This window comes from Centruroides vittatus, unplaced genomic scaffold (genome assembly GCF_030686945.1).
Source record: "Centruroides vittatus isolate TY-2023 unplaced genomic scaffold, ASM3068694v2 contig_954, whole genome shotgun sequence".
NCBI lineage: Eukaryota > Metazoa > Arthropoda > Arachnida > Scorpiones > Buthidae > Centruroides > Centruroides vittatus.
In genome coordinates, this window is record NW_027122633.1 from 129,188 (window position 1) to 147,719 (window position 18,532).

General features: G+C 29.0%; 1 protein-coding gene across 10 annotated transcripts in view; it reads left to right on the forward strand.

The window, feature by feature from the left end:
- The window catches only part of LOC136985146 (B-cell receptor CD22-like), a 68,618-nt gene extending 51,350 nt beyond the window's left edge, over positions 1–17,268 (forward strand). The window contains exons 5-15 of one of the 10 annotated variants that reach the window (XM_067282345.1): positions 935–1,213; positions 1,421–1,693; positions 2,193–2,456; positions 4,755–5,093; positions 10,359–10,613; positions 11,688–11,957; positions 12,957–13,094; positions 13,308–13,341; positions 15,664–15,770; positions 15,836–16,089; positions 16,488–16,614. In XM_067282345.1, coding sequence (XP_067138446.1) covers positions 935–1,213; positions 1,421–1,693; positions 2,193–2,456; positions 4,755–5,093; positions 10,359–10,613; positions 11,688–11,957; positions 12,957–13,094; positions 13,308–13,341; positions 15,664–15,770; positions 15,836–16,035 — 2,159 coding nt within the window. In that variant the 3' untranslated portion in view covers positions 16,036–16,089; positions 16,488–16,614. Of the gene's footprint in view, positions 1–934; positions 1,214–1,420; positions 1,694–2,192; positions 2,457–4,754; positions 5,094–10,358; positions 10,614–11,687; positions 11,958–12,956; positions 13,095–13,153; positions 13,342–15,663; positions 15,772–15,835; positions 16,090–16,487 lie in introns of those variants that run through there. The other 9 variants (XM_067282347.1, XM_067282349.1, XM_067282351.1 and 6 more) reach the window with 9 other exon arrangements.
- The last annotated feature ends 1,264 nt before the right edge of the window (positions 17,269–18,532 follow it).

The following is an 18,532-nucleotide window of genomic DNA, read 5'->3' on the forward strand; positions in this document are numbered from 1 at the left end:
TTGTCTTATTCCGTTTGACAATTCGATTCAACCATAAAAAAGTACACACAATTGAATAAAAGTTGAAATCAATATACGTATATCATTTTGTTTTATTTACACTTAAATTGAATTTTATTTATTTGAAAAATATTGTGTTAAGTATTTCAATATTTTTCTGAATTTTTAGTCAGAAGATAAAAATCTTTCAATATAATACAATTTTAGCTTTAACAACAACTTATTGTATGACTAGAATTAATAAATATTAGTGTTAAATTAATTACGTTTCGTTTAATTACTATTTGTTTTTTAACTTTAAAAATTTAATTTTTAAAAGTTGAATTTAAATATTTATATTTAAAATTTGTTTTTAATTTTTATCGTTTTACATCTCTTAAAACTGAATATTATTATTCTAAACACGATTTTTACAGGATATTGTACAACTATTTTTAGAATGTTGTCAAATTATACGCTAGAAATTCTGCTACAAAAATGACATAAATGTCTACTTTAAATGTTTAACTCGGCACGAACAAAGTAGTTTTTTGAAAAATTTAACATGCATTTTTAAAGATAATGTGCTTACCTAACATTATGTACATAATAAGTTTAAGTTTTAATACAGTTTTATTCAAACAATCATATGTTATATATCTAAAGCAATGAGAAGAGATTATTAGTATTCAGTTCAACCTTGCCACCTGAAGACAAAATTTTCCAGAAACTCCATTGCTTCCACTATCGAAGAATTCTAAGTGACCATGATTGAACATTTTACATTCTTGGTATAGAAAGACTAAAATTTCAACTGACTATTCACCATCCAAAACTCAATCTTTTCGCAAATAACTACTAGCACAAAGTATATGCGACTTTATAGTGACCGTGACGTGGCAAGTAAGTCTGTCTGACTTCTTTCTTTTTTCTTTTTTGTTCCCTCCTCTCTCAGATCCACCTGCAGCCTTGGTGTCTCCTGGGGGTGTGGTTACAGTCCAAGAAGACGACACGACAAACATCACATGCGACTACGATGCTAATCCCAAGGACGTGACAGAAATTGTTTGGTATAAGGATGGAAACATTCTGAGAAGAAATACGGAACATCGTCCAAGTACCGTGTTGACAATTTACAATGTTTCTCGTCACGAAACTGGTACTTATAGCTGTCATGTAAGAAACGCCTTTGGACGAGGAAATTCGACAAATGCTTTGATGTTGGATGTTCTTTGTAAGCTTTCCTTTTGACAACTTTTTATTTTATTTCTACATTAAATAATTAGTTAACTGGATTTTAGAAACTTACGATATAAACTTTCGAAAATCTTTTAAAGAAATATGTTCAATAAATTTTAACTGTAAATTAAATCATTACTTTTTAATGAATACAATTACAGTTTAATATGTTAAATAAATAATTAAAATTGTTTTAAAACAGATCCACAAATTATTGATATAAAGTTATCGTCAAAAGTTGTATCCGAAGCTGAAAAAACAAGAGTTGTGGTGGAATGTATTGCGCTGGATGGCAACCCTCGAGAGTTTACTTCTGTTAAGTGGTATCAAAATAGCAAATTAATCAATGAAACATCTAAGCCCATATTCTTCTTAGATGACATAGTCAGAGAGAACACTGGCTTATATCATTGCGAAGGACTGAATTCTGTGGGATGGAGCGATCCTTCTCCTACTAAAGAATTGGTTGTCCAATGTAAGTCTTTCTTCCAACTTTTTCAAATTTGTCATTGGATTTTCCACGTTTCTTTTCAATCCTCGAGAGCCTTTTAAAGTGTTTTTCAAAACAAATTTTTTATGAGAAAATAAAAAATTGAGTAGCTCTTGTAAATTATTAAATTTATTTTAGCTCTCAAAACGCGAATTAATTATAAAAAATCTTTTTATATAACAATTTTTAATTAACAAATCCGTTTTTTTCTTAATTAAAAAGTATGTAGATTCTGATATATTTTAATTAAAAACAAAATGTTTATTTAAAAAAACATTAATGTTTTTGAGTTTAATATAAAGAACATATACAGTACATAAATCTTATATTCCAAAGTTTGAAAAAACTTTTTTATTCGAAAATAAAATTTATTTACTCAGTTTAAAAATAAAAAAAAAACTTTAAATGTTGAAAAAACTAACTTTAAAAATTGTAGAGAAAGAGAAAATAAGCTGAAATAATATTGAAGAAAATTTTGTCCTAGATCCTCCGGGTGTTGCAGTTATCAATCAAGTGGAAGAACTGGCAGTGAAGGGGACTCCTATAACCTTAGAGTGCAGAGTGGAAGATTTTGGTTACCCCACAGCAACCATATATCGTTGGGGAAAAGATGGAAAATTGCTGAATGCATCGAGCCACGTACTCGTCACAGAACCAATTCGTGTTGTAACTCAAGGAATCTATTCTTGTGCTGCAGTAAACGATGTAGGCACGGGACTATCCACTACGTTCCCTCTGAAGGCCGTAGGTTTGTGTACACATTTCGCCTGCAATAGGCGAAATGCTTTTAATTCTTTTACTTCATTAATACATTAACGTCAAAGAAAAATTTCTAATTATTTAATGGATACATCTTTAATCAACATTGCAGTCAATACTAAATCGATATTATACCTGTTTTGATTATATAATTCTTAATTAATCTTACATATTTATATTTTAATTAGTAAAATATGATTCTTTATAGTTTTTTTTTTTTTTTTTCTAATGATTCCACTTGTTAGTAGCCTATTGCAATTATATTCCAGATTTAAATACAGAGAAATTAAAGTTAGAATGCCGTAAAAATAACGTATATTTACTGAAAAAATAATCAAAATTGAAAATTTTTCTGTTTTTAAATTGCAGCATGAATAAAATATGAAACAATTTTTATAGCTTTTATATATAAATTTTTTCCCTACTTCTGTTCTTGAAATAATATCATATCTATATGAAAATCAGATATATTTAATCTGTTTTTTTTTTCGAATAATTCTATTTTGCATTAAAAAGTCTGCATGATTAATTCTAGGAGGTATTAGAAAAGCGAGGAATAAAAATTGTTTTCTGCAAAAATGAATTTTACTGTTATCTTTGCTTATAAAACCGTATAATGTTTACAAAAATGTATTGGTCATATTCAGTCTGATTTTTTTTCCTTTGAATGAAAATTATATATCGATTTTTTTAATAGTAAATATACTATTTTTAGCAATTTTATTAAAGTATATTTATTATGTTTTACAAAAGAAATATTCAAAGAAGAAATCGTTTAGAGAGGAGGGGAAAAAATGATAATAATGATAATAAAATTTCAATTTTTCAATTCTAGAAGGCTATAGAAACGTTAATAGTAGGGGAAAAAAAAGGCATTTTTAAAAAGCGATAAGGATCTTTTAGATAGAAAATTTTCAAGTTGTTTCGAACAAGACAACTTAAAAATAACCAGAATAAAAAAAATATCTGAAAGGAATTGTTACAATGAATATTTTCCTTTTTTTTTGCATGAACTAAAAAACATTTCGATTGAAAAGAATTTATTTAAAAGATTCTGATAGAAAATTTCAAAATAAATCGTGTCTTTAACCTTTTGTAGAAAGAATAGATTGAAAATATATTTATACGAAGACCTCCTGTAAATTCGAAGAAAATCTAATCAACCTTGACCATTTTTATGTGACTCACACTGTGCAGTTTTCATTATTGTGTAATTCCTTTCTGGTACAGGCACGCTCTGGACATCAACGTCACTGATTGACAGGAAAACAGTTAATAAAATGCTGCTCTTATTTTTATTCTTCTAGTAATAACAATTAAGTTACAGCAGTGGAGAAGTAGCTAACGAATATTTGTTAGTAACAGGAAACATATCGTTAGCTAGGCATTCTCTCTCTTCCTATCTCTAGAGAATATTCATCTCCGTTGTGTTTTAGTTAGTTCTTTCTTTCTGAATATTCTTCTAATAATCAATTTATGAGAGTGCTTTCAACATTTCCGTCACGATAAATTGAAACATAATTTCTTTTGTAGTTACTACAAGAGCCAACTACATTTTACAGTGAGATCTTTCTAATATTATTATATATTTCTAGCGCATTCAGGAAATTAAAATTCTCGCAATATTAATATATAAATATATATATTGTGTTTTGTTATCGTTTTATATATTAAGTGACACCGTGTAAATTACTTTCAGTGTTTAGCGAAAATAAAAAATAATAATAATAATAAATCTATCTAAATAATATAATTTTAGGAAAATTTTTGACTATAATGAAATTTTAGTTCATTTTATATCTATAATAAAATTAAAATAATAGATTTAAAGTTGATTTTATCATATTTTAATATTATATTTTGTTATTTGAGTGAAGGTAAATTGAATTTTATCAAATGCATTTCGAATTTATTCTGTTTGTAATTCAATTTTGTTAACGTATTTCCTCCTCAAAACCAAAAATTATAAGCCCGTCATCAAATTTTCTAAATGTGAAAAACATCGTTTATAATATTTATAAATTGTTTTCAAGAATATCGATGATTATAACAAGGGTAAAAGCGTTTGAATTATTCTAACTGTCCTTTTTTTTTCTTTCAAACATAAGTAACCTGAAATCAATAGTTTAAAATAATTACATATACTTTTCGAGATAAAAAGTTTAAAAGTTTTTATTAACTTACCTGGCAGGTCGATAGTGTTTTTTTTCTTTTTTAGTGAGAAAAACGAAAATGTCTTTCTTTACCGTTAAGATGAGACGTTTTAATTGAATCATTTTCTTTACAGCACCACCTGCGTTCGTTCAAAAACTGCCAGATACCGGAGGGGTACCCAGAAATGCCACCACTGTAACCCTTGCCTGCCGGGTGGAGTGTCAACCAATTTGCCAAATAGAATGGCTGAGGAATAACGAAAGTGTCAAATCGTCAAAGTTTTTCCATGAAAAATTAATCAAACACCCAGAGGATCCGAAGAAAAATATCTTTACTTCCATCACCAGTGTTTTGACGTGGAATATGAGCCATCTTCCGGCCAGCAGTTTTGATTACAACAGTTTTACTTGTAGAAGTACCTCGAATATAGCGGGACCACCGGTCAGCAGTACTTTGCTGTTCAGGGTAGAATGTAAGGAGGTATTCTTGCTTTTGTCGTCAATGATAAACGTTATTTTTAAAATGTATATAGAGTAGAAAATTTTTAATATTTTACATTTAAAATTAATGAGGTTAGAAGATATTTAAGTAAAAATAATTCCGAATATAAAGAAAAAGAACAGTTTATTATACAAGAGATTAAAATTCTTTCCACTTTATTACATTTTGCTTTTGCATATGCACTAATTACCAAGATTAAAATTTTTATGCAGTATATGTAATAATTTTTTAAAAATTAATTACATGTTGAACTAAAAATCTTTTTATTTAAATAACAATCTTAATTTATAAAAAAAAAATTAAATAAATAATAAGAGAATATTTTAAATTATTCCTTATCTTTTTACATAAAATTTAAGTTATATTACAAATTTTAAAACAAATGTATACAATTTAAAAATAGAAAGTTCAATAATAATCCGAAAAGAAGTATGATTGTAATGTCTAACAGTAATCCGCATTTATCATCTCGAGACTATCCAAACACGCTTTGTCTGCCTCTAAAGCATTTCACATCACTGAATGTAACAACTGCATATAGTGAATATAACTGTTTCTTGCAATCCATCATGTATAAGATTTCATCTAAACAACATTATTTTGGATACGATCAAAATGGAAACAGGCATGTCATCGACTTATCTTGCTAAGGAAAATATTCTGAGTGTCTTTTATATAAAACTGACAGTAGCAGTCCTCCATCATGAGTCTGTCAAGACAATACCCTACAAAGACAATTCTGCTTCTGCATAGTCCTCAGCAACACAATTGATTATGCTGCGAGTTATCGAAAACAGCTTTTCTCAGAAAATTCCAATGTTTACTTATTTCCATTCTATTTTATTCCTTTCCAATATACATTTTTGGCTTTTAACTAATTCAGCCAATAAATAAAATATTAAAGTGATTAATGTAAATATTTTTACGTTCGAAAGAATGTCAAATAATTTATTTACAAAGTGTTAAAAATTCATTCTAACAACTTATAAAAATTTATTTTTATCCTCGCTTACAGCACAAATAACGGATACCGCATCCCTCTTCACAATGGCATCATTGTAGTGTATATTAGTTCTCTAAGCGATCTTTATCGTCGCATTAAATATTACAGATACGATAATATATAAATATATTGAATCTAATTTATATAGACTAATATATAGCACATAATTTGAACTCCTCTAAGTTTAACTGTTAATGTAACCTAGGCTTAATATTATGATTAAACATTACAGAAGTACTGAATTAACCTAAATTATAATGTACGATTTACTATATAGTACACATCAAATTTCATTATTGCAATTTGCAATTTAATTTTGTAACGAAAATTATCTTCGTAGGAAGTACCGTTAAAGGTAACTACAGTAACAATTAATAACACAATACGGAATAATTAGGCTATTTATTGACGAAAATAGTGGGTCTACAAAGCGTCATATAATGATATTTTATTAATAAAAGTGTTTACCCTGATAAAATATTCATAAGCGTTAATTCAGTTATTAAAATTACTCTCACTTCATATAAGCGTTAATAAAATATTTAATTAAAATGAATAACCCCTAAAATGTTCACATAGCTAAGTATTTAGTGTTTTATTGTAAGTTTGTAAGTTTTAAGCTTATTATATGAAGCAACAACGTAAAATTAATAAAGATTTTTCTTTATTTCCATAATTTTTAGCTATAAAAATCGAGCGAAGTAAAAGAAAAATAACGATAAAATTTTTTTCTCTTCATTTTTATTACGTTACAGATAAAAGAAATGTTTATTTACCAATCGATTGATTAGTATTGAAAGGAGCGATGACTCCCGCTTTTTTTACTGTTATAAAAATAATTTAATCCCCAGAAAAGGAACATATTGCCTATTTTAAAAAAGTATGAGAAAAATTTAATGAAAGTTTTTCAAGATATAAGCTTAAGATATTCAGCTGGCAACGTCAACAAAATCCCAGTATTAGTAACCCATCTTTGCCTACTCTGCAACCTCATTTAATGTAAAAATATGCCGAGAACAGACTATAATCGCCACTAGACAGCACGCATACGTCATGTCAAAGGGTTCTCGATAAGCGCTACGTGTGCATACAGAAGCGTAGTTATAAACACCACGGCAAACCGTGTTTGTCTTACAGTATTAACTCCGCAATTTACATGTAAATATTCACTGTAACAGCTATCATATTTTAAGAGTAAAACTTTGTCTGTTGTTCGAGTAAAAGCGTTGAAGTGACACAATCAGCGAACGGTGAAAATTTTAAACATTATCTGAAAGATAAGAGCTTTGTCTAATAGCTATAACTAGTGGACATAAAACTGCTTGCTTCATTTCGATAGTTTTATACCCTGCTACCAAATATCAGTGCTACAATGGAGATTTTTTTACTATTTATTTTTTATTTTTCTTTTCTTCTTCTTCTTCTTCTTCCTTAAAAAATGTAGATTTAAATCTATCGGAATATATTTGTAACTAAATAATATAATTACGTGTTTAATTTTACATTAAAAATCTCAACTCAAAAGCATTATTTATGTTTCATTCGGTAACGCATAATCTCTAAAAGAAGATTAAATTCAGTTGATTACTCTATTAAAATTCAAAATTTAAATAATGCATTTGAATTATATTCAAAAAATGAAAATAAACGGATAAAAATAATCCTTTTTTCCCCTCCTTATTATTAATAAAATATAAATGGCAAAACATAAATTATGCAACATGATTAATTGATGCAATTTTTAGCATCAAGTTACCCTTCTACATTGGATTAATGATTTAGCTTAAACGAGATATATTTTACTCTTAGAGCATCCATCTTGCCTCGGTAATTATTTTCCATAATGTTGGGTCGCAATTTAAAAATAAATAAAATAAACCGAAGAGAAGAGAATTTATGCACTGCATCATCAATTTGGCAGATCAAAAGTCCATGATTTTTCTATCTTTGCGGTTGCATTAGTCGACAGAATAAAACGCTAGGAATTTTATCATTATTTTTGGGGAATAAATGATGTTTGGAAGATTGCAAATGTTTAATTACGTCGAAAACCTGATACTGCTTTGTACAAGATAAATGATGATCGTAATAGGGAGATGCTGTATAAAGTCGGAAGTGCCGACAAAGGGATTTTAGAGTGCCTTAAGCACCACTCAAAATGTTCTCTATCTCACGTTTAAATGTTAACAGATTGTACTCTGCTAGCGAGATTTTCCTCTAGATGTTGTTCTCCTGATTTCTTTACAGTTTAAATACGTCGCACTAACTAAATTCTATCAAATGAAATCCCGAATTGAATGTTTCCATTGAAAACAATTAAACTAAGTTACTCTATCAATTACAATTTCTTTGAATTCTTTTAAGTTTTATCTTGTATACTTTATCTTCTAACATTATAAAAACTAACCAACAATACTTTAATTACTCTTCTGAGAAATTTGTTTTAGAGTTATTACTTTATTTATGAGTGAATAAATCTATTAATTGTAATTTATACAAGATAATTAAACAAAATTTTATCAAGTAAATTTTATATTTATTGTATATTAAAGCAAATATCATATAAATAAACCTGTGTAATTGCTTAAATAATTTAAAGTATTTGATTTCGTTCTAAGCTTCTACCAGACGGATGTCGATAATTTTCTTATCTCGAATAATTTTTAATCTTTAGGAGGTCCCACATGGCATTTAATAATAGAAAAACTACAAATATCAATAGAATTGCTACACCTCTAGAGAGAATAAATACTTAATTACATAAAAAACATTATTGATGAGAATTCTAATTAATATCCAGCGAGGAGATAAAAAAGAAGTTAGTGATAATGATATATTTGAAAAAATATATAGAGAGAAATAAGAGGAAATTTTCAAGCGTACCATTAAGTATATTAAACAAATGAAATCCAATATGATTAATGGTTGTTATATTCGTAATCAAGAAGAAAAGCGTAAACCAGCCACACCCCGTACGAAAACGGCTCTTTTCCAAGATAAAATTCAACAGTATTGTATCATCAATTATGGAGTCTGAGAAGAGACCACATTTAAATGATAATAGGCTTTACCAATGTCTGTTGCAATCAGGACCTGTTATAGATTTGGCATATTAAGTTGAAATAATGTATTCACGTACACACTTTCCCTGGAGGTCAATGCGATCTCACTAATTGACAGACCCCTCCTTCTCTTCGGTTCCATTGTGGCCCGCAGGTCCCAAAAGACTGAAATGACGACAGATGATATGTTGCCTTTGCTTCAAACCCGTTCAGGTCACGTCGAGCCGTTCTTTACCATTCCAAACCTGAGTAAACAACACCTTAGTTAGAGATGAAACTGCCAAGTTGATCCTCTGGGACGAAACTGGCAAATGAGGGAAAGTTTGTTCGAATTGCTAAGTTAATTGACTGTAACTTTTACTGTACACTTTATTTCTGAGATTTATAATTATTACTGTATCCTTAATATAAATTATAAATTTATATCTTCAGGCGTTGCTTTGTTTTAATAACGAACAAATTGATTATTTCAAATTTATTCATATATAATAATTCTATACTGAAATTGGAATAAAATTCTCTTCGAGAATTACAGTATTTTTAAGTTAAAATATTAATATTAAGTACTTTAAAAAATATATGCATATATAGGAAGTTACATTAAAGTTGTACACATCGATCTTGTAAGTTAAAGTAATATAATGACTTAATAATAAATGTTATATATGTATATTTCTTATATAAAAACTCTCGTTAAATTTTAATTCGTTAAAATCCTTCTTTAAAATTTGATGGTATTTAGATTTTAGAAGAAACTTTACGAGTCTTATAAAAGATTTTTGAGAATATTGTCATCAGTATTATTCCATTTGGGACCAAATATGACATAAATCTGCACTTTTCTATCTCTTTTTAGTATAACCTCTAATGTTATTTTATATAAACTGGTTTCAATCTTTTGTGAAAAACAAAATAGTGGAAACATCTTGATTTGAAAGTATGAAAACACATTATAATGTTTGAAAGTTTTCAGAGATTATACAGATTAAATTCGAAAGCCTCATTCGAAGCAATTTATCCCTTTAGGAAATCCTCCATTTCTTCCTTTTTCACATTTCCATATTCCAATTCTCGATGCTTTTAAGGTTATAGTATATAGATACGTATGTAGCATATGTCGATATTTATCAGCACTAATACTATTGACTACATCTAACCGTCGATTTTGCAGATCCACCAGAGAATATCCAGATATCCGTCATCCAGTTGCAGATTATGGAAGGAGAAGTGCCAGATGATTTAGTCTGTTCTGCTTCTGCACATCCTCTGGGTGATTACATCTGGAAAAATGGAGATACTACTATATCGCATGGGCCCATTCTCTCTTTCAATTCTTCTATATCTAGAGATATGGGTGGCAATTATACCTGCATCGTTAGAAACCGTCACGGACTAGCGAAGGCAGATGCTATTTTAACCGTCCTTCGTAAGTATCTCTATAAACCACCCTTAAATAGATCACATTTTTTTCATTCCTATAGTTTTAATTACTTGATAAGATATCCTAAAATGTAACTAATTAAACTTTCTAACATTTTATACAGTTTATTAACACGATAATATCGAAAAACTATGAATATCTACTTAGCAAATCTTATATTAATTATATTAGTTCTCATCAAAACTTAGTTATTTTATCTTTAGAGTAAGGCATTCTTTCTGATACTGATAAACTATAATAATCAAGCTCTGCCGATGAAAACTTATTCGAGTTTTGGTTAATTAAATAAGTTAGTGCGATGCTATCGACCTTGTTTAAGTTAAGTATATGACCCATCACGTATATGTGGGTAATAAATTATCTGTAGAGAATTTAATGAAACTCTTCTCACTCAGGTATATTTACAGTAAGCGGGAAATTTTAACACGAACAGCTCATGTTGAACAAATGTCTCTTTATCCATTCTCATTATTATACAGTAAAGTTTTAGCTATTTTAACATAGAGAAACAACTATAATCTTCCTATTATAGACAGATGATGTTTTAATTAAAATAAAATCAATAAGAATTCTGCCAAGCATTGCATTTGTAATGTTGTTTGTAATTCGTGTAAAGAATGTTATAATTAATATTATCGTTATACATATCTTTCTTTTCTAGTGATTAATATCAAAATTAGCCTTTGGGAATCAATCCAATGATAATTTTTTCAGCTTCTTTTTTCCTAATTCATTTTTTCCCTTGCTTTCATTCACTAAAGTAGATTAACAGATTACATCACAGTCGAAAACGAAACGGTAATTTAATGTTTGCCATGATGTAGCTAAGAAAAAAAATTAATATTAATAATTTTCAGTTCATTTTTTATGCCGTCGAATGAACATCTAACAAATTGATAAAATTAAAAGAAGTTTTCTTATAGGCTTATAATTTATTTACATACAATTGAAAAAATCTAGGCTATATCATCAATATAATTTTAAATTAATCTTTAAAAAATATATGATTAAATTAAAAGAAATAGATTTTAATTATTTTTTTCTTCGATTTATTTACAGATCGACCCGATTGTATGCTGCACAAAGATTTTGGAAACGATGGTACTGTGCTGTTAACATGTATAGCTTACGCTAGCCCACCGGTTCTCAATTTTACTTGGTATCGAAATAATGTAACGATATACGGGCAGACGGTAGATAAAGTAGAGGTAGAGAGTTTAGTGAGATATTCTGCAGAAAGTTCAGAAGAATCTGGAAGATATTCTTGTGTTGCTACCAACGAGATAGGAGCATCAGAACCGTGCTACTTAGACGTGTCTCCCATTCCTTGTAAGTGCCATTCTCTATATGCCTATAAAAACAGTCACTTTCTTGTTTTCTATCCCTTTCTCTCTTCAACTCTGAGCTTCAATATTTTTTTATTCTTCTAACCTGTCACTTCTGTCAGAATAGCAATAGATCAGAATCCTTAAGGGTATACAAAATTTTTGCTTATCATGTCTCCTTCTATTTATCTGTTTATTCGGCAGCTTAAATGTTCTGACGTGCAGACAAGAAATTTTGGTATGTTTCCAATCTCAAAAGTGCGTTTTTATTTTATTTATTTTTGTTTCTTAAACTTTGTGTGATTTATGGATTCTTCAACTTATCGAATTTACAAATTTTTTTATTACTAACGAATTTAAAATTAGTTATGACACATTCTTTTTAATGAATAATTTGTTTAGTAGTAAAAGTGCTCATTCTTGCGTGATAAATATACCTGTTTGAAACTTTTTGATTTTTATAGTTTGCATTTCACTGCCAAATTCTTTTCTTACTTCTTCGTTCTTTATGACTGGTTTACAATACATAAAAATACTAAAATTACTTTAAAATAATTTTCAGTTGGTCAATTTTGTAGCATGTAATGGGCAAAAGTAATGGGCAAATCTTCAATGGGATGAGGCAGGAGTTAGAAAACGACTCTTACCATAGAATTATCTTGTAAAAACTTGTAAAAATGTAAATGGAATTCGAACCCGGATCCATAAAGAATTCTATACCAAAAATTGAAGAAAATAAGACAAATATTTAACAACATTTCAATTCATTTTTTAAATTTCAAGAATTTTACACGCATATAAAAATATGTACAGCATTAAAATTAATAGAAAATGTTTACATGCTATTTATAATTAAATTTTCTCATTAAATTTCAAAACGAGATATCTCTTATCTATACTTCTCTAAATCTAGATAGAGAATATTATTGTTTCCATTTGTAAAAAAAAGAAAAGGTATAAAGTTGATAATCGATCTTATTGCAAAATTCTCTTTTATCTCTAGCACCTTCCGGCTGGGTGCAACTACTCCTTCAAGAAGAGAACTTGCTAATTGTGGCAGGCATCGCTGGAGGTATCGGTTTACTTCTTGTCGTCGTCCTTATCATTGTCGTAATCATCGTCATAAAGAGAAGAGTTAGAGGTGAGTAGCGTAAAAGCCAAATGTATTGCACAATTGTAAGGATTTTCTATCTGTGGTAGATTTTCTTGAATTCAAGTGACTATAACTTTTCCCTGCGGTTTTTATGGATCGTTTATGTCGAAAATTTTCTGTTCCGGGATCTGACGCGTCCGCAGAGATTCGGTATCGATTGTCGACTGACACCTTGTACTCTACTCTTTCTCTTTTCTATAGCCAGCGATAAGGAGGACATGGAAGAAAGACAAAAGTAAGTTTTTATTGCAATCATTCTCCTTCAAACGCTTTACTAAGAACTAAATACGTACCTTTATATACATATAAACATACTGAACTTAATAAATTTCCATCAAAATGACGATCTGAATCGAAGGATTGCTTTATAAAATATTACAGTTAAGAAAATTACTGATATTTTTTTAATAATTAACTTAGTTTTTTGATGTAATAAGAGCATAAGTTAGATTAATAACGTTATGTATTTAAAACGTTATATAGAGTTTAACGATTAAAGATTATTTTTTATTATTATATTTTTTAATATCAAAAATTTATAAGTAAGTAAAGTTAATTAGAGGAAACATTCTCGAGAAAATTTTTATATGTAGAAAAGACATAAAAATGTTAATCAGTCAAATCATTATGCGAGTATAAACTTCAAATTAATTCTTTGAAAAACTAATCTTGCAAGCTATTTGCATAAGTACATTGCATTAAATGTACAAGAAATCTAAAGTTTGTCTAAAGATAGCAGAATAAAGCTTACGTGTACTATTTTATAGATGAAACTTGCGTGATATCCTACCTATAAATGAGAAATTTAAAGAAGAGCTCGATTGTTATCTTGCTTTTTATGTAATCTAGATCTCTTCTTTAATGTTACTGACATTTACTCCTCATATTCTGATATAAATATGTCAATAATGAAGATGATTCTAAGGAGACTCGAGGGAGAGAATTATAAAAAACGTTTAAAGCAGTTTAATGCAAAAAATTCGCCTTTAAAAAATATACGCGAATTTTATATTACTGTATAATAAAAAACGTGTTTCGAATTTCTTAATGTGAAACTTTCTCGTGCTAATGAGTTGCAAACATTATTACAAGAAAAAGTTTGATATATATATTTTTATTATGTATTTAAGAAAAGGAAAGGAAGACAACTGATGTAAAATCGAACATATTTAAACTTCAAACAACTAAATTATGAAATTAGGAATTTTTAGTACTCGTATATTACCATCTGCATGGATTCAGATGGAAAAAATGAATTAGATGTCAACTTTGTAATGAATAACATCAATAAAGTCGTGAAGAAAAATGCTGGAATAGCTTTCGGCGCGAAACTTTTAGATCTGATCTATGAGGGCTAGTGCACAAAATAATCAAATGAGAAAAGGTCATTACTCAGATAGAAATAAGCATATAATATTTTGGACAGAGTTATATATGGCCTCCCCTTCGTACTGCAGCATTATCAGAGCGATTGTATTTTATAAGAGGATCTTTTAAATCGTTTCGATTTTTAACAAGTGAATGTATTACACTAATCCACTCAGTATTGTAAGGATTCGACGTACTGTCTCCTAGAAATGGGACTCATAATTCAGACGACAGCACTAAATCAAGAGTCGCCGTTAGTCCGACCAGATATCTGGATGCTTTATTTTCTGCAACGACCTCATTACGTTGCTTTCCTCCCCTTCTCTTTCATTGCCTCAACTCTATCTCACAGGGACACACTCGGAATATCTGTGAAGCAGACGTTTTCCCAACTTTTATTTGATCTCTTATCTTATTTCTCGTGCTTAGTCTCCGCTTATAATTACAGTTATTATTTTTTCAAACATCCTTTCTAGTTATGGCCACGTTGGACTGTTGCATGCCACTATTTCTTTCTGAGTTATTATAAAAAAAACATTATTTTTTCAAAGCATTAGCGTAAAGAAAAAAATTTAGAAAACAATGTCATTTTTAAAAAATCAACTATTATATAACTGTATAATTTTTAAAGTAATTCAAAAGAAAATATTAAATATATTTTTTAATCTTTTGCTGGAAATCCTTCTAATTAATTAATTTTACAGGGAATTATAATTTAAATATATACAATAATATTAAAATCCGTTTAATAGTGATTGATTTATATTAAACAGAACTTAAAATAGAGATATCTTAAATATATTCTACGAGTCATTGCGGTTTATTAATTTCGGAATAAATGAAATAAAAAAATTAATAATTTATAATTAATAACGATGTTGTAAGAACATAATTTTATTAAAATCACAAAGCGAACTAATGTTTTTATTTGTTAAACAAAAACACACACACAAAAAAAATTTTGCATGACGTTTGTTTAATGTAGTAAAACAAAACTCAGAAGCGACTTGGGTTAATGAAAAATTAAGGAAACCAAAGCAGCACAGATGCTATTATAGGAATAATCGATAGTAATGCGATTAGGACCATCTTTTAATAAGTCATAACCCTGGCAAGACACAAGAGAATAGATATATAATGTTGTTGGAGACAATCCGTGCCAAAATGGAATGATTCCTTTTGTTTGCAGTCCCGAAGGGCAAGACCGTGAGGCAGACGTTACACCCATGGGAACTTCTCCTCTGCTGTCAGGCCTGAGACCAGACGGAAGTCCATTGCTTCGTGCAAACGGCACAGGTTCGTATTCTATCGATTAATACTCGCCAAGTATTACACAGTGACAAATGTTCTCTCATTAATAGAGACAGGAAAAATATACTGCGTCTTCGAACGCAGTACATCATCCGTTAGGGTTATACTGAGGGTTATTCTTCCTTCTCTTTCCTTCCCCAATCCCTTTCAACCTTTTCAAGATGTTGACTGTGAGTACCATGAGCGAAGGATATCCAATTCGGACCGACGTCTGGATGCGGGGAGAAGGGGTAGGAAAGACATTGGATGACACGAGCAAACACGGTGACGAAAGACGGTACCAGCACTCTTTTTGTACGTTAAGGTAAAATCTGGTGAATTATTTAATATTTGATTGAAGACGTAGATTCAGATGGTAGATATTTAATGATAGCTTTCCTCTCTACACCAATACTAAAAGCTATCATTAAACTCTCGTTTCGTATCTTAAAATATTCTTAAAACTTTACCTTCTTTGTAAGGTATGGGTCGAGATCGCGATATCTAACATCAATAAAACCCATCTTACCCAGTCAGGTTTAACATTACATACTTTATTATTATTATTATTATTATTATCCACAATTTTATATTATTAATATTTATAATTAATAAAAAATAATATCTTTTAACTAAAATTTAATGTAATAAATGATGATTTACGTCAGATATATCTAAATGTCTGTAATTATGTATTTTAAAGATGAGGAATTTATTTGGCAGGGAACAAAATTGGTTCATGGTGACTTCACAGAAGTTCATCCCGAAAAGTGGTCCATCCAAGCTAATGAATAGTGAGTGTACATACCCAACGGTGATTGTCCAAGTAAACTGTCACACAGGGTATAATTTGATTGTAAAATCGCGCCCAGCTAATCACTCTCGAAGAAACGAAACCAAAGACGAAATATCGAATTGTATTCGCGGAAAGTGTCATTGACCTCGTTTCCTACCAAATTGTAAACGAAAGAAATGCCCTTTACAGAAAAAAAATTATATATATAAAATCGCGACAGTTTCCTATAAAAGTAGACTAGGAAGTGAACCAATGCTATTTAAATGGAAGATCGAAGGGAAAGCGTGAAAATTGTTATGAGACTGAAATATGAGAAGATAACATCGATCAGTTCCGTTGTTTTTCACCTTCTCCAAGTAGATGACGAACTCTTTTCGGTGGTCGTGTCCCGTGCTCGACTGGAGTTCAGGTGGATGTCGCTTTGTGACAGATCAAACATTATTGTACATAAATAGTGACAGGTTGTCAGTGGTTAGCTAACCTATTGCCGCCCTGCTTCTCAAAGTGCGCTATCTCTTTGCCCCTCCTCGGTGTTTGTGTATCTACAGCTGTTCACTTTGGTATCCAGCATCGACGCGAAATGGTTGAATACATTTAGAATGAGTTATATTGAAGATATATTGTGAGCTGATCTGTTGAGTAAAATATATATATATTCTTCAGTTGCAAAATTTTCAAAGGAGTAAATAAACAGGCGTTTCATTTCCAGCTTTGTTTGTTTACCTGATGTCATGTTTAATCACATTACATTGACTAATATTTACATTTAATAATTACCTTCAACGCATAATGAGTATATTTCTCTAACATCTTATTCAATTGCAACTTGAACACAAACTATATGGTGTATTTTCTCGGACACATGGCAAATTTCATCACTAAGTTTTCTTCAGTTGTGTTCAAGTTGCAGAATAAGCACCGGCACGGTTTCATAAACACTATCTTATTCAATTTTTAAAAATTTCTTTATATATTTTAATTGTTTTAAAACGCAAGAAAAATACTTAAAGAAGACGAGCTTAATAGCAAATTAAAAAATATATATATTGTAATAAAAATATTAATACATTAAAATTTTTAATTATAATGTTTAAAACTATTATGGTTATGAGATGAAATTTTCGTTAAAAATTAATTTCTAAGAATTGCTTTTAAAACAATAAAGCGATTTAATAATCACTCCAGGAGACTTTTTTCCAGCATATTAAGAAAGTAATGGAAAAATTGTCAATAAACTGCCAAAATGATAAAGATATGCAAAAGTAATTTAATGACATCTTTAAACCCCGGGCATAAAGTTTTATCATTGCAGTTCATATTTTATAGAAGGAGAAAAATATCATTTAGCGAGATAGTCGTTTAGAAATAAATGACTAAAGAACCTATTTAGATACAAAAAACTTAAGTGTGTATAGCGACGTATTACCTAAGTGGAAATTTAATTTGAATTTTTCATATTTTGAATACAGGAATTATTATATAATCATACATTTTTTTAAAATACTATTTATTCAGTCTGGCCTTGCATTAAATCTTCTAAAAGTGTACATCGATCACTCGTCGTTGTCCAACTGGAGTGCCGTTACTTCTTTGTAAATAATACAGTATACGTGAAAACGTCAAACTTACTGAGTGTCTATTATTTAATTATATTTTAAAATAATAATAATAATAAAAAAAATACAAAGTAAACGTAGAATTTTTATTTTTATACATTAAAATAAAGAGTAATTATTACTTTTTTTTATTCATTTATTTTATATTTTATGTAACGGTATGTGGCCAAACGGAAAAATAATATTAAAGAAATGGTGGATAGCTTTTTTTAATACTAGTTGGAAATTATATATCCCAACGAATTCGAGAATAAAAGTAAAGTATAATTTTCGATAATGTGAGTTTTGTTATATTATAAAAGGTGAATTTTCTAAAATAAGAAAAGAAAATATGGCAGAATTTTTTTCTTTGCTTT